The sequence below is a fragment of the Galeopterus variegatus genome, unplaced genomic scaffold, assembly GCF_000696425.1.
Source record: "Galeopterus variegatus unplaced genomic scaffold, G_variegatus-3.0.2 Scaffold5085, whole genome shotgun sequence".
Taxonomy (NCBI): domain Eukaryota; kingdom Metazoa; phylum Chordata; class Mammalia; order Dermoptera; family Cynocephalidae; genus Galeopterus; species Galeopterus variegatus.
The window spans coordinates 101,491-124,193 of record NW_007731196.1 but is presented as its reverse complement, the minus strand read 5'-3'; the positions used below and the strand labels follow the sequence as shown (position 1 = coordinate 124,193).

The 22,703-nt window shown below is 31.8% G+C and overlaps 1 protein-coding gene across 1 annotated transcript in view; it reads right to left on the bottom strand.

Annotated features, from left to right (window-relative positions):
- Positions 1-5,426: 5,426 nt before the first annotated feature.
- Positions 5,427-22,703, bottom strand: part of RASSF9 (Ras association (RalGDS/AF-6) domain family (N-terminal) member 9) — a 35,066-nt gene continuing 17,789 nt past the window's right edge. Inside the window, exon 2 of the mRNA XM_008588883.1 lies at positions 5,427-6,835. Within this exon, the coding sequence (XP_008587105.1) occupies positions 5,575-6,835 (1,261 nt within the window). The 3' untranslated portion in view covers positions 5,427-5,574. The remainder of the gene's footprint in view (positions 6,836-22,703) is intronic.

Here is a 22,703-nt window from a genome sequence, read left to right as displayed (position 1 = left end):
AAAAAAAAAAAAAAAAAAAGTGTGAAATAACTGCTGAGGGCCACAATAGAAGCCTTGGACAAAAGGAAGCACACAGTGTTCTCAGATAATGTCTCAATATCAAGAGAGTCGGTTATCCCTACATGTATCTATAAATTTAGCATGATCCCAATTTAAAATATCAGCAGAATATTTTTGTAGCTATGCAAGGTGATTGTAAATATTTCCAAATTTAAAAAACAAAAACAGTAGAAAAAAATTTTAAAGCTTAGGTATTAGGGATATACCAATAATTAGAATACTCTAAATATTAAAAGAATTATAATGTCACAATAATACAAATAGTGTAATGGTAGAACATGAATAAACTTCCAAATCAATTGAAAGGTATGGAAAGTCCAGAAATAGCTCCAAAATACACACCAAAGTTTGGCTCACACAAAAAAGTGGCACTTAAAAACAGCAGGACAAAGTAATTTTGATGTGGGATAACTGATTCTCATTCAGATGATTACAAGTTATCTCCTTACTTTAGAACACTGTAAAAAAATAAATTATGGATTGTTCAAACATTTCAAACTAAAACATAAATGCACTAATTTAAAAAAGCATGGAAAAATTATTTTTTAAAATTATTTATCATGCAATGTAAAGGCCTTTTTAAGAACATCAAAAAAAACTCATGAGTTATTAATCTATAAATTCAATTAGATAAATTTCTTTTTGCATTAAAATAAGCATGTAAAAAGACAAATAGCACACACTGTGGGTGGGAAGAGTATATTTCTAACTCAGCTAACAAAGATTAATTTCCACAGAGATTGTCAATATTCATAAAAAATTAAAATGTCTTTGTCACCTTTTGAGCCAATATTTTTATATATAGCAATCTAGCCTCTCAGAAATGCATTGATACGGTAACATTGTTTATAGTAAATGATTGGAAACCACCTAAAATCTCATCAGGAAAGGTCTACTTAATAAGTTACAATAATTGATACAATAGAATTCCCCGCTGCCATCAAGCGAATATCAGCAATGTAGTATCTCTACCTAACCAATATAGAATCACCTCCAGAATAGTCACATCTAAAAATAAGAAAAGTGTTACATGAGAAAAGCAAAGTACCAAAGTGTCTGTACAGTAAGCAACCCTTTCTGGAAAATAATATAATATATGTGATAAATACATGTATACCTGTGTACATATAGATTATCTTTAGAACAATTCATAAATAATACTTAACATTGGGCATTTTTGAGGAGGACATTTGGATAGAAAGACCACAAGGATAAAAAGGAGATTTACTTTTCATTGTGTAAAATTTTTGAAAAATTTGAGTTTTATATCATGTGTCTGTTTTATCTAAAAATAGAATTAATGGTATTATATATATATGAAATGAAGTGAAAGAATTAGTAGCCTTCTGCAAGGTGCCTGATATTTCTACTTAAGAAAAACGTAATATTTAAATTGCTTTTATTTGTATTATCAAGATAATCAAGATTTTTACTGCCAAATATGAACCTAATTATAGAACTTAAAATTTGTGAACCTCAATTCCAACAATTATTGAAAATACAAATTAAATGAAGATTAACAATATGATTGTGTGTGTTTTCTCTCACTATTGAGATACATTGGCTAAGAAAATAGTATTAACATATTTCTGTATGTTTTACTGAACATTATATACAATCTTTTAATAAAGCCATTTCATGGTCATTTACAGAATGAACAAGTGAATTTCCATTGTGGCTCAAATGATTTAGTTTTTAAAAAAAGTTTAAATTAATGGCCTATTTTGAGAAAGAAGAGTACAGTGACAAAGTGAATTATAGTTGGAAAGATTTACACTTTCTTGAATATTTTACATTAGAATGATTTCATTAAAAGCAAGATAACTGTGCCGTAAAACCAGCTATTTAGTATAAAAGTTAGGACATTCTTCCAAGAAAATTGGAACAAATATGTATAAAACCTAGTAAAAAGTTTTGTTAGATTTTATTTGCTCTATGTTTACACTGTCAGGAAATAATAACTAATCTTAAATTGTGAGAGCTAGCTTAGCAATTATATAATTCAAACCTATATAAAATTTATTTTCAATATAGTCAAGTAACACACCCACAAAGACAATATCACATGAAAGGGTACAGTTATTCCTTTTATTCTGCATTAATTACAACTTGAAGAAATATATACTTTATACTTGTGATATCAGGTTTATTATTAAAACATTGGGCAGTATGAAAAGTAATAGCCTAATATTTAGAAAATCTATATCAGGATTAAAGGTACCCCTTTGTCACTAGAAAAATATGTTTTAAATAGAAAAACAATAATCCTACTTTGCAAAATTATAAAAGGCAGCCACAGAAATATATTTTGTCACATACAGTAGACGTTTAAATAAATATAAAAATAAAATTTTAATGGATTAGAACAGCTTCTACACACTAATGAGGAAACTTTTTAAAAATGTTTCTCATTAAGAAGTATGTATTTCATTTAGAGTACTTCAATGTTATTTTGGTTACCTCTTAAAACTCACCTCTATAAAATATGTTTTTCCTTATAAGCACACGATGCAGAGAAAAATTCCATAATTTAACCATTAAATTGGCTAAAAAGACAGTATGTGATGCTTTAATCAGTAATTCTGTGAATTATAGTTAAAAGCTGATGTCACACTTAAAAAAATTCCTAGCAACATGAAGATTTAGCACCATCCACCCCCTAAAATTTCTAAGTACAATTACTGTTAGTGTTTTAAGTTCACTAAACTTCGTATTTATGTACAGAACATATGAGTATCATTACCATGTACAAAAATCCCCCCCCCAAAAAAAAATTCCAAACCTACAATCCTCTAAAATTTAGCAATTTGACTCAAAAATTGAGTGGGAGAGGCAAAGAAGTTGATTGGGGGAGTAGGGTTAACAAGGTAGGTGATAAAGTAATATCTTAAGAATCCTTTGGATGAGGGGAGTCAATAAATAAATGCAACCTAACCCAGAATATAAATGCTCCTCTATGAGAAATACATCTAAAATAGTTATGTGTTCAGAGTTAAGTGATTACAACTGATTGAACTGAACAAAAATGTTCCATAGAAGAGACACATTTAAAAGACTGAATATGGGAAGATTTTAGTCTACGGCTGATGTAGAAAAAAAAGAGGCATTCCAAGTGGAAGGATGAACAATCTTGGTCTTACATAAATCAAGCATACTTAGCACTGGTTTGCTTCTTCTAGCTGTATATAGCAATTTCATACTTAACCTGTCATGTTATTCAAGAATTTGTAAATACTTTAAAGTTTCTATGGATAATGAAAATGAATGTTTAATAAAGTTTAAAGTTTAATAAGTATCAAGTCCTGTATTTATAACTCTAATTCTCACTTAATTTAATAACAAATAGCTCAGTATTCAGGCATGAGTGTATTGTATTTTAGTATTTCTATTTGTATTAATATATTAATATAGAACTCTAAATTAGAAATTCACCATGGTAACTGATAAATGATTTAACATTGTAATAATCAAAAGCATAAATATATTTGTATAACTAAAGAGCAAATAGAAATTCTAAAATGAATTGAAAAATCAATTGTCCTGCTTTCTACCAAGAGTTTGAAACATTATTTACTGTAAAATATAAAAGAATCACCTCCTGGAATGCATCACCTTTCTTAACTATATAGATCAGAAATTATCTCTCCAGGCCTATATCTTATTAGAACCTCTTTTGAATTCAGATAATTATAATTAGGCAAATGGATAAGCAATGTTCTTTGCATTATTTTCTTACTAAAGATAAGGGTAATCCAGAGAGATTACTTTTGCTTTAGGAAAACAGCATTATAATTGGTTTATAATTTACATTAAGATGATCTGAATTTAATCCCCAGTAGCAAAGAATATGTCAATAGCTTACCACATTGCTGAATGATTTAATGGGCTATTAGTCAGGTACATTTTCCTTTCACAGATGACTACTCAATTCCTCCTTTTTAAAAAATTATAACCCATGTTAACATTATTACTCTTTATCTCTGTACTTTCCATGGAACGGAAATTTCTGCTTTTATTACCAGCCAACTTCAAATGTGGCGTGAAAATATCCTGGTGTAAGTAACGATAACATAGGTGTTCCTCAGAAGTAAAACTCTAATGAAATTTAAGATAACTTCCCAACGATGGGTGAAAAGACTGAGGGAGAGAGGAATGAAAAAATAGATTCATAAAATTGAGTTAACAATAAATTTGTTAAAACGTTAAACACATTTCAAATTGAAAATTGAAAAAAAAAAGTTAAAATCTACATTACAGTATACATGAGAATAAAAGGAAAGGAATGAGACATACTGGGAATCTTAACCAATTAAACCATATTAAAACTAAGCAAAATAATATTTCTACTTACATGTGAATTAACATACAGGAAAGGTGTTATTAGCTAAAGAGAAATAAAATGCAGCAGCATTCTGTTAACAGTACAGTAAAATGATAAAATTGTTTTCCATATGATTACATCATGTGTTCACCGGCAGGAAGGAAGGAAGGAAGGAAGGGGGAATGAGAGGAAGGGGAAAAAGAAGAAATGGAGGCAGGAAAAGAGAGGAGGAAAGGCAGACAAGTAGGCAAACAAGAGGAAAGGAAGGAAAGAAGGGAGAAAAAGAGAAAGTAAATTTCTAAATAAGACTAAGCAAAACCAAGTATAGTCTAGCACACAGGACCCCAAATTTTATCATTTCTACTTCTATAAATAGGTCATAAACAAACACGACTAAGACTTTTTGATTTCCTCTGTAACCCACACCATACATTATTCAAAGAACGAGCCTACACAGAACACTGGTTTGATCAGAAGATCTGCATTGCCAGATAGCAAAAGCCCATGCATAGCTCTTAGTAATTTGGGGCTTCTTTAGAAAAATTGCTGTTTGTATGCAGCACTTGGCCCTACCTTATCTAAACCCCTGTCTGATCCCCTGCCAGTATTTCTACATGTCCCAACAGCAGCCTGTCACATAGGCCTAAACAGGTAGAAGAGTTCAGGAAGTGACAGACATGATATGTTGTACAATCTAAGTATCAATTAAAAGAACCAAAATTTAGATTAATGAAACTACAACACAGCAGCTGTCATGTACTTTACAGTTAAAAATTCCAATAATACAGTGTGGAAAAGAAGTATTACAGCACATTTTAATTTTTCTTCATGTGTTCTTCATTAGTTCTTCATGTGTGCAGTTTGAATATTTTGGCTGTTTAATACTGAGAATTATTTTTAAGTTTATACAATTTCCTATAGAAACTATGGGAGACTATCATACAATCCGAATCAAATTATTTCTGTATTATATACCTACAAGCTCTTTGTGCTGCATTCCTAATAAATAGTTCATTGCTTGCATGAGGTCACCTTAGAACTCATGTCAAAAACAACAAATTTATCTAGTTTTTTTAAACTACTGAACAACACGATTTATATTTTTTTCAGAAAGTTAGACTTAACATAAAGTTTGCTATTAAATTAAACAAACATGAACAACATTAAAGCAGGTCAGAAAGAAGCCATTCAAATTATGTTGACAGCAGCACCACATCTCCTACAGTTGTTTCTGAGTCCTGACTGTGATTAGAACTGATACCAGTGTCCGAGTCTGTGTCATTTGTATACATGTTAAATACCCTTTGAGCAAAGGGAGGAACTTCACCACTGCTGCTGGGAACCTTGGATTCCTTCCCTCTGCTTTCTTGTAGCTGGCATCCATCTTTGTTGCTAATGTAAAGGGAATTAAACTCCTTGGCCAGCAATTCATATTCTTCTGCTTTCATCTGAAGCAATGAGTCACTGTATTTAATCTCTTTCTGGATGCCACTCAAGTGAGAGTGAATTTTCAAACCAGCTTTCATGCTTTTCTCCAAATCACACTTAACACTTTCTAAATTAGAGCTTTCCAGTTCATTTGCAGCTGCCCCCTTTGTATCCTCATTTATTTCAATGCTAACACTTTTTACCTCTTTTTCTATTTCAGCAGAGAGCTTATCAATGAGCATCCTGTAATATTTTAGTTGTTCTTCCAGTTGTACAATTCCATCATTTTCACTCAGGTCCTCCAGAATCTGGTTTTCCTCATACTGCAAGTCTAGATTTTGCTCAGCCTCACTGAAACTGGGCGTTAAATATGCATTCTGAACATAATTTTCTCCGTCATTTTCTACCCGATCAAGGTGGAACTTAGCTTCACACTTTTCAATTTCCAGATCCAGCTCTTTCATTCTCTTGACCTGCTGATGAATAGTATGGTCCTGGGAAATGATCAGATGAACTAATGTCTCCATATTATCTCGATCATGGGAAACCGAGTCCTCCTTAATTTTAGCCAGTTTCCGGAAAGTTTTTCTGACTATTCTTTTTTGTTTATCTGGTGGTAATGTCTTCATGTAATTTGCTGGGCTGAGCTCCCACAGTTTTTCTGTGTTTTGCACTAATTTGGCTTCAGCTGTCCGCCACAAGGGAATTGGAAGGAAAGCATCTGCTTTAACCAAAACAAACTGCATATTGGGCTGCTCATCTCCCCAAGCTTTCCAAAGCTTCAGGATTCTCGTTAATGGAGGAAGAACTCGTTCTGAGCCTCTCCACTTCTCAATGATGCAGTAATCACTGGGCTTCCCCAGCAGAAATCTTTTCTCTCCAAATGTAGTCTCGTGTTCCTCAAGCAAAGCCTGGATGACATCAGCAGAGGTGGTGCGTTTAGTTAACCCACAGACAATCTTCTCTTCTTGGCAGACCCAAACTACAATTTCCTTCTCTTCTGAATCCATGTCTTTAGTTGGAGATCTAAAAGAATAACAAAGCACATTATATTTCTGTCATCACCTGTGTAAACTCAGAAAGATGGTTTAACATTAATACCCTTTCTAGATTTTACTTTAATGAGAGATCCATGTTGAGGTTGACACTACTTAAGAATCAGAAGATTTAATGCAAGGGGGAAAAAAAAAACCTATGGAAAGTATCTTTATTTTTATTTTTTAATTTCTAGTGTGCTCAGGAAAGAGCTAGTTATCATCAAAGACAACTGAGGCAATTTTAATTTACCTTTAGAAGTTAGCCACAATATAATCACAGACTTGCTGGAGTTAAGACAATAATCAAAGAGGAGATGAATAAGAGGAGGTAGAATAAGACTATTTTTGCTGGAGCCTTAAGACTAGAGAATGACCATGGAGTCATAGGTAGAAATGGTAGGCTGGTATTGAAGTCACAGAGTTAAAATAGCTCAATATTGAAAATAGCCATTCTTTCATTCCACAAAGATTTACTATATGCCAACTACGTGCCAGCCATGTCTAAAGATAATAATAGTACAGTAATAACCAAAGGAGACAAGAACACAGGCATGGATATGTAACTAATATAATCAGATGATAAAAAATGCTATGGGGAAAATTAAACCGGGTGAAGGGATAAAAAGTGACTTGGGCGAAGGTAGATCTACTTTATTTATAGCGGTTAGGAGAAGCTTCTCTAAGAAGGTGACATGTGAATAGGGACATAAATTATCAGAAAAAGGTAACCAGAGACCTAAGGGAAGAATTCTAGGAAGAGTGAACAGAGGTGCAAGGGTCATGAAGTACGAGGGTACTTTGAGAAGTTTGTGGGAAGATTTTTGTCATCTTCTAATTTTATTTTTCCATGAACTTTTTGAAACACCCTTGTATGTTCAAGAAACAGAAAGAAAGTGAATGTAATTGAAGGCTGTGGAGAGTGGAGTTGGAGTTGCTCTGGTTGGGAGGGAGAGGTCAAATAATAGATAAGGGGGGGTAGAAGAGAAAGGCAAAACTTTGCAGGCCATGATAAGGTGTTTGAATTGTGTTCCAATTTTAATGGATAGCCATGTGAAAGTTTAAAGCAGGGAAGAATACGATCCAACTCACGCTTATACATGATTGGCTTCTGTTTATGGAATGGACTGTGAAAAAAGGAAAAAGTAGAAGCTGGAATTCTGAGTTAGAAGACTATTAGTAGCAATAGTCTAGGAGAGAGATGATGATTTCCTGGAAACATGCTACAGAGGAAAGTATTATTAAACATATGTATGCATATAGAAAGACAGGGTAAGAAACACTTTTCTGGGGGAAAAAAGACACACATAGCAAAAATAGCAAGGAGCTTCCATGATTTCTAGTCTATACTTATTGGAGAATTTTTAAGATTGTATTTTCCATAATAACTGTAAATCAAATTGACTGTGTCTTTTATGATACCTCTTTAATAGAAATGCTAAGAAACAAATGATATGAAATGAATTATATACTATAATGATTTATGGTGACATAAGATTTTTGAGCAGTAATTGGATCGTTATGAAAGTTCAGTCATAGTAATTCATCACTTTATTTATGTGGTACTTTCAAAGAATATGGCTCCATGAAGCACAACCCAGAGAAAGTTTCCCTGACTTCTAGATTCTTTTACCACTTAGAATTTATAGTGTTTATGTTTTAGTAGCAATAGTGACTAATCCTATTTTATTTTCTTTATTTTAAATAAAATAATTATTATACTTTGGTTATTGACTCCCCTGAGGTAAAAAAAAGTGATTACTAAAGGTGAAAGAATAAGTAAATGGTGCCAAGTAACATAAAAGATTAGGTACAGATCCAAACAAAGAGTACCCAGTAAAATTTTAGTATTCAACTTTAGCAAGTAAAATTTTATAAGGGGTTACTCAAAAAGCCACACTAGGGCCAAACCCGTGGCTCACTCGGGAGAGTGCAGTGCTGGGAACACAGCAGCGCTGGGAGTGCCGAGGCCGCAGGTTCGGATCCTATATAGGGATGGCTGGTGTTCTCACTGGCTGAGTGCGGTGCAGCTGACACCAAGCCAAGGGTTACGATCCCCTTACCAGTCACAAAAAAAAAAAAAAAAAAAAAAAAAAAAGCCACACTAAGTTGTGATAGTTCTTATGAACTATTTTGCATTTAATGATTCAGTACAGAATAATATGATATTTAGAAGTACATGTGACATTTTGGTAATATTTATAATTCATTTAATAACTCTAAGCAGCCAATAAGTAGCTAGAATTTAGGATAATAAAATTACTTTCATATTCTGATTAGTAGAAAAATAACATACAAAATACATTATAGACAAAAATCAGTAAATTATCAAAGCACTAATACTAACTACCGTCTGTGATATGGCTATACAGCATTAAAAAACTCTAACTCCTTACCTTGATATGTTTGAATCTTATAATACTATACTGAAAATTAATATAATTTTTTTATGCCATGTAGATAGTTAGGAGTTTACTTAATTTAACTTGGATTATTTGAAAAGCAGTCAACCAAATTCTATGCATACGCTGCATGTTAAATTGCAATTAATTTCAAAACGAACTTTTTATAAATAATGGTAAAAATAAAATGAAAGTTATCATAATCATCACCCTTATAAGATAATTCTAATAGCTATTATATTAAAACTGAGTGTATCTTTATTTTATGTTATTTTTTAGTGCTTAGGGTAAAATTCTAAAGTAAAATCCCATTAAAAACAAACAGCATTAAAGATAGTAACTACCAATCATAAGATATTTAAAATGTTCCAGGCACTGTTCAAAGCTCTTGCGTGTATTGTCATTATTTGTCACGACTCCTTAAGGTAGGTAATAGTAAAAATCCTCTTACAAACAAAGAAACTGAGGGACAGGGTGTGTTAATAAGTTGGCTAAAATCACACAGTTAGTGATTCCATGAGGATTCAAGTTTAAGCAAGAAAGCTGGCTTTAAAGTTTGTAGTTCTAACTACTATACTATAAAAACAAGTTTATAAGTTCAATGATTTAGACACATGGATTAAATTAGAAACAAACAAAATAAACTACTTATTAAAGAAGAACTTTATCACATAAACCAGTGTTTGGATAGCAGTGGAACTACAGAGCCCCATTAGAGCACTCAACTGGTCATCGAAAGACTCTTCCCAATGGCCAGCCATGGAGAAATGTGTGTGGGAATGGGCTACCTTCTGTGACTTTAAAATTTTTTTAAAAATTAATCTTGTTCCTGAGCTGATACACTAATAGAGGGTTTCTGGCTGGCCTGAGCATCTTCCTCAGCTGACAAAACTCTCATATATTCAAAAGCCTCTATTGTTGTCTCCTCAGAGTAGTCCTTATGTCTTGTTCTCTTTTCTGGTTGGGAACCTTTAATGGGAACCATCAGTTTTGGTTCTGTAGCCAAGGATGACACATAACCTATAAATTCTTTAGCTTTACACTAGAGCTGTGAAGAAAACTGGGAAGAAGGGAGCAGAGAATCCTTTTAAATAGTAGGATAATAATAATAATGTACATGACAATTTCCAAATGCTTCCATGTTACCTGCTCAGATTGGGATCCTTCTTGCTTTGGAAACATCAAGTTCTTTAATACTGTGACCTCCCTTAGAATTCTGCTAGTTTTTGACTCATGTGCACAACGAAGAACTAATAGTCATTACGCACAATCAAGAAAGATATTATTAATTCCATGTTACAAGTGAGAAAATAAGTGCCTTTATTGATAACCTTACAGTCTGATTAAATCCAATTTTTTTTAAGTCTTCTTTAATGTTCTTGTATTTTCTCAGGTCAACTATTTCTAAATATTTTGGAAAACATTTACAACTACTATTCAAACCAAATCATTCTCAAAACTTTTGCCACTTGACTGAACACATTTAAAAGTAATAACCATTCATTACTGAATTTAGGCAATAAATCTCCCACAACTAGTATATGCTTCATCATGTCTAACATCTACTTTATAGCAGGCTTAAGATTTTGAAAACTGTATTTATTTTATAATATGGCTCTGACTGAGTTTCTATTCATTCATTCGACAAATATTTGCTGAGCTCCTCTGAGGCTGGCACTGTCATGGGAAATGTGTATGATACAAAGACATGAATAATTTATAAGAGAGTTGTCTTTGGCTTATTGTGAGAAGCAGTGCAAAAGTAGGAAAGCGAACACTTTTTTTAGTGTCAGTTCTAATGCTAAATTCCTTATCACAATAGTGGCACCCAAATGCTTAACTGATACAAACTAATGAATCTCAGCATCATTTTATAAAGCAAAACATCCAAAACATTCAAATCAAAAATATAGAAAGAATGCAAAATAAACATTCATTAAAATTAAACCAATTTAGAAATTGTTAATAATAATTATTTTACAGAAATAATTGTTGTTATTTGGTCACAGCCCCATGCAAACCTAGTCATCTGATATAAAGATTTTGACTCTAAAATTGGAACTCAATAACATTTTTCCTTCCCAACCTTTGGAAATTTACTGTCTACTAGAAGTAATATCTACAAACACATATGCAACCAAAGGTTAAAAATACAAACTTACACTAAATAACTTGGTTTGTTATATAACATAATATAACAAAGAGTTTTTACTTAATGAATTCAAACCTAGTAATTGGGACACATAACCTCCAATTCTAATGCAACAGGGGACTGCCATTTCTAAATAAAAATATATACATACACCGCAAGCTGAAAAGTGTTTTGTTTTGCTTTGCTTTGTTTTTGTGTGTGTTTGGGGTGAGCAGATAAACATTTTACTTGGTCTTAAACTGCCCAGATAACATGCTGTAGCCACATAAAAATTGAATACTCACATAGCTTTATTCTGTTTTTAATTTGCAAGATCTCATAGCCCAATAATTCGCTTCTATTTTCTGTTCTTATCCCAGCCTTTTAGTTCCATTTATAAAAAATCTCACTGTCAACCTGATTAAGGTTATTATTTTACTTTTTCTTTTCAGCTCACCATATTCTCCTCTTGCTCACTTAATGTTATTTAATGTCAAATTAATTTTTTTCTCTATATTGTAAATATGTTTGTTGATATTTACTATTTTCAGTCCAATGAAGTTACCTCTATTATAGACATTTCTTAGCTTGCAACATCCCTCAAGTTAAGTAAGTTAACTCACATATGCTGTTGTTACTAACATTATTCCCATTTTACAGATGAGGGAACTGAGACAAGGAGACGGTAAGGAACTTGCCTGAAGTCACAAAGCTAGGAAGTACGAGTCTTCCCTTCAACTTTGGCTTTAGATGTTAACCTACAACTAATCCCTAAAAAAAAAATTAATAAATAAAATAAATAAATAAAATAAAATTACAATAGCTGTTATGGCTACCCACTTACAAATATTTCCCAATTTATGAACTGATTACATTTCAATGGTTATTTTTAAATTAACTGCTTGGAACTTAATGGATTCTCCCAATAAGATTAATGTTTCACTTGCTGCAATCAATCAAACTCCTAGTTTGAATGCTTTTAGGTAAAATACAAGTTTACCTTCCTTCGACTCTATTGTTCTGTTTGAACATCTGGTATAAAGGAAAGTATCTAGAGAGTCCCATGTATCTGAGTCTGTAAAATTAAGTGAGTAGAGACAAAGAGATTGAAGGCAGAGGGTAAGGTTAATATAAAGGGGGTTCTAGGACTGGTACTGCTTAGATACTCTGGGAGGGAACAACCAACAGGTGGACATCCTGATGGGGGACTATATAGGAATAGTATAGGTGTTTGCAGTATAGGTTAGCTATAAATTAATTACTGGTTATAAAATGGTATTACCTGGATTACATCATTCAAAATATATTACTTCTATGTTACATTATGGAGTAAAAGCATTTACTCAAAACCTGTATTTAGGGGCCGGCCCAGTGGCGCACTGCTACAGTGCGCCGCTTGGGAGTGCGGCGGCGCTCCCGCCGAGGGTTCGGATCCCACATACAGACTGGTTCCCGCTCACTGGCTGAGCGAGGTGCGGGCACAGCACCAAGGGTTGCGATCCCATTGCCGGTCCCGGTCCGGTACGGGCGCGACACTGAAGGTTGTGATCCGTTGCCGGACACGAAAAAAAAGGAAAAAAAACAAAAAACAAAAAACAAAAAAACCTGTATTTATAAGAACAAAGTAGCTACCACACTCACATTTAGTTTACACCAGTTTAAATTTGAAATTTAAGGTTAATTCAACAACTGTTCATTCCTCCGATTTGCAAGTAGATATGAAATTTCATAAGCCAGAATCTAGTCAGGCCATGGCTTCAAAGTACAATACTTAGCATTCCTAATATCTTATTATACATGAGGTTTCTTGAATAAACCATGTGACCAGAAAGATTTGAATCAGTTACCTGTATCATCACATATAATAAGATAATTTATGAGGTGTCCACTTTCAGCAGGCAAAAAGAATGAATAAATAAAATTTAAAATACTGTCTTACATAATGTTAAGTAGGGTATCTCAGGTTTTGGTTCTAATTATTACCTATAATATCAATAAAACTTTAAACATTTTACAATGAAATATATGTTGAAAAATTGAATAAGATCATAGTTGTGTTTTAACTTCATGTGGACCACTTTGTCTGTTTCAAGTATGGTTCATAAAAAAGAGAAAATGATTTAGTCATATCTAAAGAATGACTCTCACCAACACATTACTGTTTTACACAATTAGTCTTTTTCTATGTTTTAGTAATTGGAAATTGAACTAAAAGTAATTTGAAACATTATTCAACAGATTTTATTACACATACTAAAACAGTATACTACAGCTATAATTATGTAGTATGTTTATGATATTTCTCGTGCATATACTATTCTTAGTTATATATGTGTTTTTAATATTTTGTTAAATTTGATAACTTTATATACTTAAGTTCTCACAGAAATATTGTTTTGTTTTTCAGCACACTTTTGTTTATTTTAAAACAATTTATAATTACAAAATATTTGAAATTTATTAATATATTTACAGAAGAAAATAAAAAAACAATGCTAAAGTATACACTTTAATTTCTTAAATTATTTTTTTCCTTTTGAAACATTAATGTGATTCATTTATAAATATCTGCAAAAAATATTGTGGAACAATTGGACTTTGAATTTAAAATTTATGATTTCATCTTAACTATCACTAGAAGGTATTTGAATTTATATAAATAAATTTTAATATATAATTTAGATCATATATTTTTTAATCCTCTGTGTCCCTCACTACAGTTTACATATCTGACTCATATTTCTCACAAATTTGGTGCAAATATCAAATAGGAGAAAAAGAAAAAGAGCTTTGGAGATTGTAAAAAAAATGTACTGTGTAAATATAGTTATAAACAACAATAATAAAATTACTGTTATTATTTAAAACAGAGAAAAGTGCAGTGTCTTTGGTATTCTTATTCAGTAACCTTACTGAACTTAGTACAGTAGTCAACAATATGATTTTATAAGTATTTTCTAACCTATCTCTACCAATTTGGTTTTCTTTGCATATATACTACCAAGACAAAATAACTCTTTACCAAATAAGAGATGCTTTAAAAATCATTACTATATTCTTTGGATCACAGATGATCACAGATGCTTTTAATCTTTTCCTGATTTTAAGTCTCTGATTTTGATTAAGTTTGTGCTAATAAGGTGCATTTTACTGAAAAGATATGTAAAACCTGATTATTCTTCTACATCTATTTAATTATTCAGGTTTTGCCCTTTTAGAATATCCTAGTCATAACATTAAGAAGACTTATATGCTAAATGAAACTCTTCAACAATATGTGTTAGCCTCACTTACAAGCACTTTTCCATATGCATCTGAAATAATAGTGAAAAAACTTAAACATGGACCTTTTTACATTGACTCTACTGTCAATCAGGAACTTAAAAATATTTTTCCATTAGTAATTAATTTTAATACCACAAAAACAATTACACAGAACTAAAATGAGTTGGCTTGTAATTAAAACTGTAACATTTATGCAATCAAGTATTCCTTCAACATAATTCCATTAACTATGCACAAAGTATCAGAGAATAAATAAGCAACTTAAATCTTGAAATTTTAAGGTAAAGTATCAACTATGATATTGTAATGTCAAATTGAAGATCCAACAAAATACATATTTACACAGAAGGTGGAAGAGAAAAATGTATAAACGTTGGTTATCTTTATTCATTTCTCAAAGGAAAAAGGCATTGATGCAGGGTTGCAGGACAATCAAAGAGCAACATTTCTTGCTGGTAGATAGCAGACACTAAACATTTGCTAAAATTTGATATATAAAAGCTTAGCAAGCCAAATATTTCATGTTAAGTCTATTTTCAAAACAGTAAGAATCATTAAAATGTTAAATTATTAAGAATAATTACATTATAAGATATGCTTCTAAACCCAGTATATAAACACTAGGATGCAATATACAGATATTTAAGGAAAATATTGAGACTTCTGAATGTATTTTTTCATAGAACCTATGCAACAATTCTTCATTTTGTAGGCCAGTCTGGAAAGTATGATAGCAACGCAATCTAGCTACTATGTATAGGAATGATTCTAAGTATACTACTTTTTATTTTTTTAATTGATTTTCTAAATGTATTTATTATTTTATTTTTTATTGGAATATACTGGATTGTACATATCTGTGGGATAAAGCATTGAATATTAATACCTACATGCAATATGTGATTTTCAAATCAGGATAATTAGTATAATCTACATTATAATCTACACTATGGCCCTTTACCTATTCCATCCTTTCCCCTTTCCCCCTCCCTTTTTCTGACATCTGGTAACCTCGGTACTATTTTCTTCTGGAATACTACTGTGTCATAAAAAAAAAATGAAATTCTGCCATTCACAGCAACATGGATGTATTTAAGAAAATTATGTTAAGTGAAATAAGCCAGGCACAGAAAGAGAAGTAACGCAGGTCCTCACTTATATGCAGGACCTAATATAAATGAATAAACAAACAAACAAACAAATAAATAAAAGATACAACAATCACAATAATACCTTGAACTTTTAAGTAAAATGCTTTTATTGCTTCAGTCTCTGAAAAACAAGATTTTATTGTTGGAGATCAGAGTTAGAACTTTTTCAGTTCCAACCTATTGATGGCACTGTGCTGGGAGATTGTGATGGATGGCTCCATCAGATTAGAGAATAAAGAACTGTAAAGTTTGGGGCATATCTGAGTCCTGGCCTACTGCCCAAAGACATCCCCATTTCGTTTTCTTTAGAATGAATATTCTCTTAGTGGTTCTCTACCGGGATGATTTTGTCCCCCAGGAGACATTTGGCAGTGTGTAGAGACATTTTTGGTTTTTGTATCAGATTTGGAGGTGCTACTGACATTTACAGTAGAGGCCAGGAACATAAATATCCTATAACGTACAAGACAGCCCCGCATAGCAAAGAATTATCTGACCTAAAATGTCAATAGTGATGCTGTTGAAGAACCATGTCCCAGATTTAAAACAAGATATATTTTCATCACAGCTCCATCTTTACCCATTTTTCTTACATATTCTGAGGAATCTAATAGTAAAATGAAATTAAAGTATAGTAAATTTACTATGAATAGCAAAACAAAAGCAAAAATAACGAATGAGAGACATTACAAATCTCAAGAAGTCTAAAAATAAATGATGAAATTCGACCTTCCATTTAATAAAATATAAATAAATCTTGTTTTCCTTGCTTGTTTTTCACTTGACAGTCAATCTTTATCCTTGTTATTATTAAACCCTGCTCAACTGAACTTCCCTGTTATTCCCAGAGCTGGTTCTAAGGAATACTAATATTTACATTTAGATGTTATAGAAACACAAACATCCAGAATAAGGTTAATTTTAGTTCAGGAAAAAGCTTGCATTCATAGCCCAGTAAATCTGCCTTCTTCAAGAAATAGTATTTGAACATCTAGTCACTAAATATGGGGAATGGGCTGTCGGATGAAAAGATATGACATGCTGGGAATGGCCAAGGACACCAGTGCAATGCCAGGGTTGTGGTGAGGTTGTCAGCACAATGGGTCATCACTGCACTTCTCTCCTACACCTTCCTTGCCCTAAACAGAAGGGACAAACAAAAATCAGAAATAAGAAGGAATGTGTCTAGGCACCCAGAGTTTAGGAAAAGAGGAGGCAAAGACAGTATCTGCAGTCTTTGCAGGATGAAAGAAAAATACCCAGGGACAACTGTGGGAAATGAAAAAGAAAAAAAATCTCTGCTGTCAGTTAGGGCTGGGGAGTTGTTGGCAGGGAAAATAGGCCTAGATAAGTCAGAGACAGCCTTTCAAAACAGCTTAGCCATAACACTATAGTGAATAGAACATTATCTTGCTTTCGTTGTTCGAAGACACTCTGGAGTGTAATATAGCCCTAAAGTCACCATTTTTCACTTGAATTGGCAACATAACACTATATCAAAAAAAAGAAAAAAAAACTGATTATTTGTGCTTTCTGAATGCTGAATATAAAGTAAGGGTTACTAATATTCTGCATTTTATCAGCCTTTTGGATAAGTTAAATCAGTGTCAGATATGGCTTTTTCCATGCTGTAGAAAGTAAATAAATGTTTTTCACTCAAATTTCTTATTTCATGGGGAAATGGGAATTGTCTTCCTAATATTTTCTTAATACATAATACAATTAATTCCCTGAAATGTTTGATTATATCTCAGTGCATCTATGTACTTCTCAATAGATAGAAGCTTATTATGTGCTAATAGCACTATGCAATTTAATGTCATAGCAAGGACCAAAACCAGAATTAGCACAACATACATTATTCACCTATATGTGTCCAGTAGTTTAATAAATGCAATACAAAATAATACAGAGAAAATATTTAATTCCTGCTCAGAGAATGTGATGCAGCAGGAAACACAGATTTTAATTAATGACTCATAAGAGTAAGACTTTTTTCATGGTAAAGATAGATGACTGTGACAGTTATAAAATCCCATTTTAGACCATCCTTTCTCAGAACATCTTACCCAAAGCAGTTATTAAGTCTCATGAGGAATGAGATCTAGCCTCACTGAACACTTCAACAGCTCACTGTACGAGGCATTCATACTAAATCATGTCAGCAAATAACACTTGGAGATTGAATGACTCAAAAATGCAAGGTTCAGAAATGATAATTAGGAATGGGAGCTATAAAACAACAATAAGATAAGAGATCTGATTTCAGTATATTTATCTCAGGCTCAAAATATGGCAAAAATTTGTAAAAATTCACATCGTTAAGAATAAAAGCATGTGACTAATTAAATAATAAATATGAATGGGATAAGGAGGAAGTTTACAAAATTTAGCCCTATACCAGAGGTTGGAAACTGGTAGTTAAGTTTGCAAACCCAGCTCTATACCAATTATGAAGTTTAAAATATTAGGGATGCCATAAATAACCAGTTTGGATGCTGAAATTTTAAATAAAATGTCACAGCTATTTTCAGACTAAAAGATCATACTTTCAAATTTAATAGTACCTTTTCCCAAAAGTCAAAATTGTCAGAGTGCAATTATAATTACTTTAGGTAATAAATTACTTTAGATTCATCATTATTATGTAGGAGAAAAATATATATTTTGTAAATATAATTGGGTGGCTTTGTAATTAGAGAAAAGGAAAGAACCAAATACCGACAAAAATTTAGAGAAAAAATTGGGGAAGGATAAAAGCTTAAAAGTATGCTTAAAATGAAAGTTCTATGAAAATCAATTGAATCTGTTCTGTCACCTCCAAATAAATTGTGCATTTTAAATTTAAGATATATAAATTACTACAATTTGTTTCAACATTCATTTGTTAATGGAATTTTAGTTTTAACAAATATAATTAAATGCTAAGGGTATTTTAAAAAATGGAAGACAAGATGATATTTATGTTCAGAAAATTGGCAGATAGCTGTGAAGAAAAAGAAGATATGCTCAAAGAAAGAGATTTTAAAATTCAAGACCATATGAAACATTATTCGAAATCAGGAGATATATTCAATACAAACATGTTATAAAACTTCAGAGAAGGAAAACAGCAATAATCAAAGTGAAGTAGTATTTAATGAACAAGAAAAGGACACAGAAGTTGGCCTCAATGCCTTCAATTCATTTTCAATTTCCATAATCCTTTGTAGAAAGTCAGATTGAATAAGAGTCTCCAAAGATTTAATTTGAGACAAGGATGCTGATTTGGATCTGTAAGGAAGACCCATTCAGATTGTGGTTTAACAACATTATTGTGGGTCTCATAGTTGAGGAATAGGTACTTAAAAAATAATAAGGCAATTGTAGAAAAGAACAGTGGAGGATGTCTGAAAGGATACACTAGCTGGATAATAATAGCTCACAGTTATTGCATGCTTAGTATGTGCCAGCCATTGTTCTACGTGCTTTATACATATAAATTCATTTGATTTTCACCATAACCGTATCAAATAGGTTCTAATGTCAAACCCATTTTACAGATTAGAAAACCAAGGCTCAAGAGATAAGTACTTGTTTAATACTATTCTCAACTAATAAGTTGGGAAAAATAAGTTTGGGTAAGTGAATTAGAATCTAATGAGACTACTGATAAACTCTCTATTAAGTCTAATATAGTAATCAATATGTTTTGATAAGTTTTTTCTCTGAAAACAAGACAGTAAATCACAGTCATACATGAATATATTGAGAAAAATGATTTTTGTGAAATCATAAGAAAAACATAAGACAACAAATATGTATGAGTATTAATCACCTACTTTGATGTATTATCAATACATTGTCTATCAATGCAATATTCAATAATTGACTTTCTTGGCAATCAGGAGGCTTGTCATACTCAAATTTATATATTTTTTTTACCTGTTTAATAATCAATTATAAAATTATTTTGCAGTTTCTCTGGTTGATAAATATTGAATTGTGTATTTAATTTGGACTGTTAAGAAGGTTTTAAAAATTGTGTTAAATAGAAGGTAAAGTTTTCTCATTTTCACAGTATTGTGAAACCCCCCAAAATATAATGTAGTAAAATTGAAGAGATCAGATGAACTAATGTTTGATTACTTCCTTTTTCATATACTAAGCATTTTTTTTACTATTTTAATCATTCTAATTATACTATAATGTTAATCATAAAACTAGCAAAATATGGATTTAAAATAATACAGTTAAAAATGACCTATTCATCCCAGCCCCTAAAGATAATTGAAATTTAATAATTTCCTTGTAGTCTTTTTTCTATACATTGTTTTTTGAAATAATATTATTTATAATAAAACCAACATTTAATGAATGCTTACTATGTGCTATGCCCTTTTAGAAGTGTTTTATATGTTCTAATTCATTTAATGCTCATCCCAAAGCAATGAGGGATGTACTACAATTATGCCCATTTTATGGATGGATGGATGGATGGATGAATAAATACAGATCATTACACTATACTGAATTTGATTTAAAATTAAATTATTAACCTTTTCCGTATGATAGTAATTATTCTTTACAGCATCATATTCTGTTGTTTGACTTAATGACATTTGTTTAAAAATTCCTTGAGGAAGTTATTTAATATATCTAGGCTTCAATTTTCTCATCTAAATAACATGCAACTCACAGGATTGTCATAAGTATTAAATGAGACAATATATGTGAAGTTCCTAGGCCGGTGACTGATAGATAGTTAGCATTAGGTAATTGCTAGTTCCCTTTCTGCTTTACAAAGAGCAAAAGAAGGAAAACAACAACAATGTGGTTATATGAAGACCATTACAACACCAAGCTCATATTTGTAAATATCAGCACACTTTCTGTCTAGATATTTAAATATACAAAGCTAAATCTGCCTGCTAGTTTTGGAAACTAAAAATTGAAAGAGATAACTGGTTCAATTAATTTTCTAGTTTTATTTAGACTTGTTAATTCTGCAATAAATAGGTGACAAGTCAATATTTTGATGTTTGAATAAATTTGGAAAATATTTGGCTAACACACCATTGGTAGACTACAGGCCTTTGATCACATCCATTCCACTGCCTGTTTTTATATGGTCCAAGAACTAAGTGTGTTTTTTACATTTTTAGATGTTCTAAAAAATCAAAAGGAGAATAATTATTTTATGATTCATGAAAATTACGTGATTCAAATTTCAGAGTCCATAAAATTTTATTGAAATACAGCCAGGCTCATTTGTTTACATATTGTCTATGGCTGTTTTCACACTGCAATGACAAAGTTGAATAGTTGGGAGAGAGCTCTTAAGGCTCACAAACCCTAAAATATTACTATATGGCTCTTTACAGAGCCATGCAGAAAAAGTTTGCCAAGCCACAGGTAAACACTGTGAAATAGTGTTTAGGAATTTTACCTTTTCTTTAGGAATTTTGACAGCATTTAATATGCCATTGTCATACCATAAAACACTAAAAGAAGAGAAAGGATTCTAATAAATAGTATTTCCTAAATTTATTTGACCTTCTTGGCACAATACCTCACAAAATTCATGATTTGCATGAAACATTTGCAATACATGTTTTCAGCTATTTTCTTTACTATATGAAATGAAACATGTCATGTTTTTTCACAAGCCACCAGTATTTGTTTTTAAGAACATACATTAGGGAATGCACAGCCTCTTCAATAAATAGTGTTGGGAAAACTGTACACCCATGTGTGGAAGAATGAAACTAGACTTATGGAATGAAACATGTCATGTTTTTTCACAAGCCACCAGTATTTGTTTTTAAGAACATACATTAGGGAATGCACGGCCTCTTCAATAAATAGTGTTGGGAAAACTGTACACCCATGTGTGGAAGAATGAAACTAGACCTGTACCTCTTGCCATATACTCCAATTAACTCAAAATGGATTAAAGACTTAAATATAAGACCCTAAATTATATCACTCCTAGAAGAAAACATAACAGAAACACTCCAAAAAGTAGGGATGGGCAAAGACTTTATGAATAAGACTCCAAAAGCACAAGCAACTAAAGAAAAAATAAACAAATGGGATTATATCAAACTAAAAAGTGTCTGCACAGCAAAGGAAACAATCAACAGAGAGGAAAAACAACCGACGGAGCGGGAGAAAAAATTTGCAAACTATACATCTGACTAGGGATTAATATCCAGAATATACAAGGAACTCAAACAATTTAACAGTAAAAAAAAAAATCTGATTAAAAAGTGGGTCAAGGAACTAATAGACATTTCTCAAAGGAAGACATCCACATGGCCAAACAAATACATGAAAAAATGTTCAACATCACTAAGCATCAGGGAAATGCATTTTAAAAGCACACTAAGATATCATTTCCCCCCAGTAAGGCTGGCCATTATAAAAAAGGCAGAGAATAACAAATGCTGGTGAGAATGCAGAGAAAGGGGGACTCTTCTACACTGTTGGCATGACTGTAAATTAGTACAGCCTTTATGGAAAAGAGTATGGTGGTTTCTAAAACAACTACAGATAGGATTGCCATATGATCCAGCAATTCTACTGCTGGGTATATGCCCAAAGGAATGGAAATCATCATGTCGAAGAGATACCTGCACTCCCATGTTTTTCACAGCTCTGTTTACAATAGCCAAGATGTGAAACCAACTGTCCATCAAAGGGCAACTTGATAAGGAAAATGTGGTATATATACACAATAGAATACCACTCTGCCATTAAAAAGAATGAACAAAATTATATTAAGTGAAATAAGCCAGTAACAGAAATATGGCATGTTCTCACTCACAAGAGGGAGTTAAATAATAAGTAAATGAAAGAAAGAAAGAAAGAAAGAAAGAAAGAAAGAGAGAGAGAGAGAAAGAAAGAAAG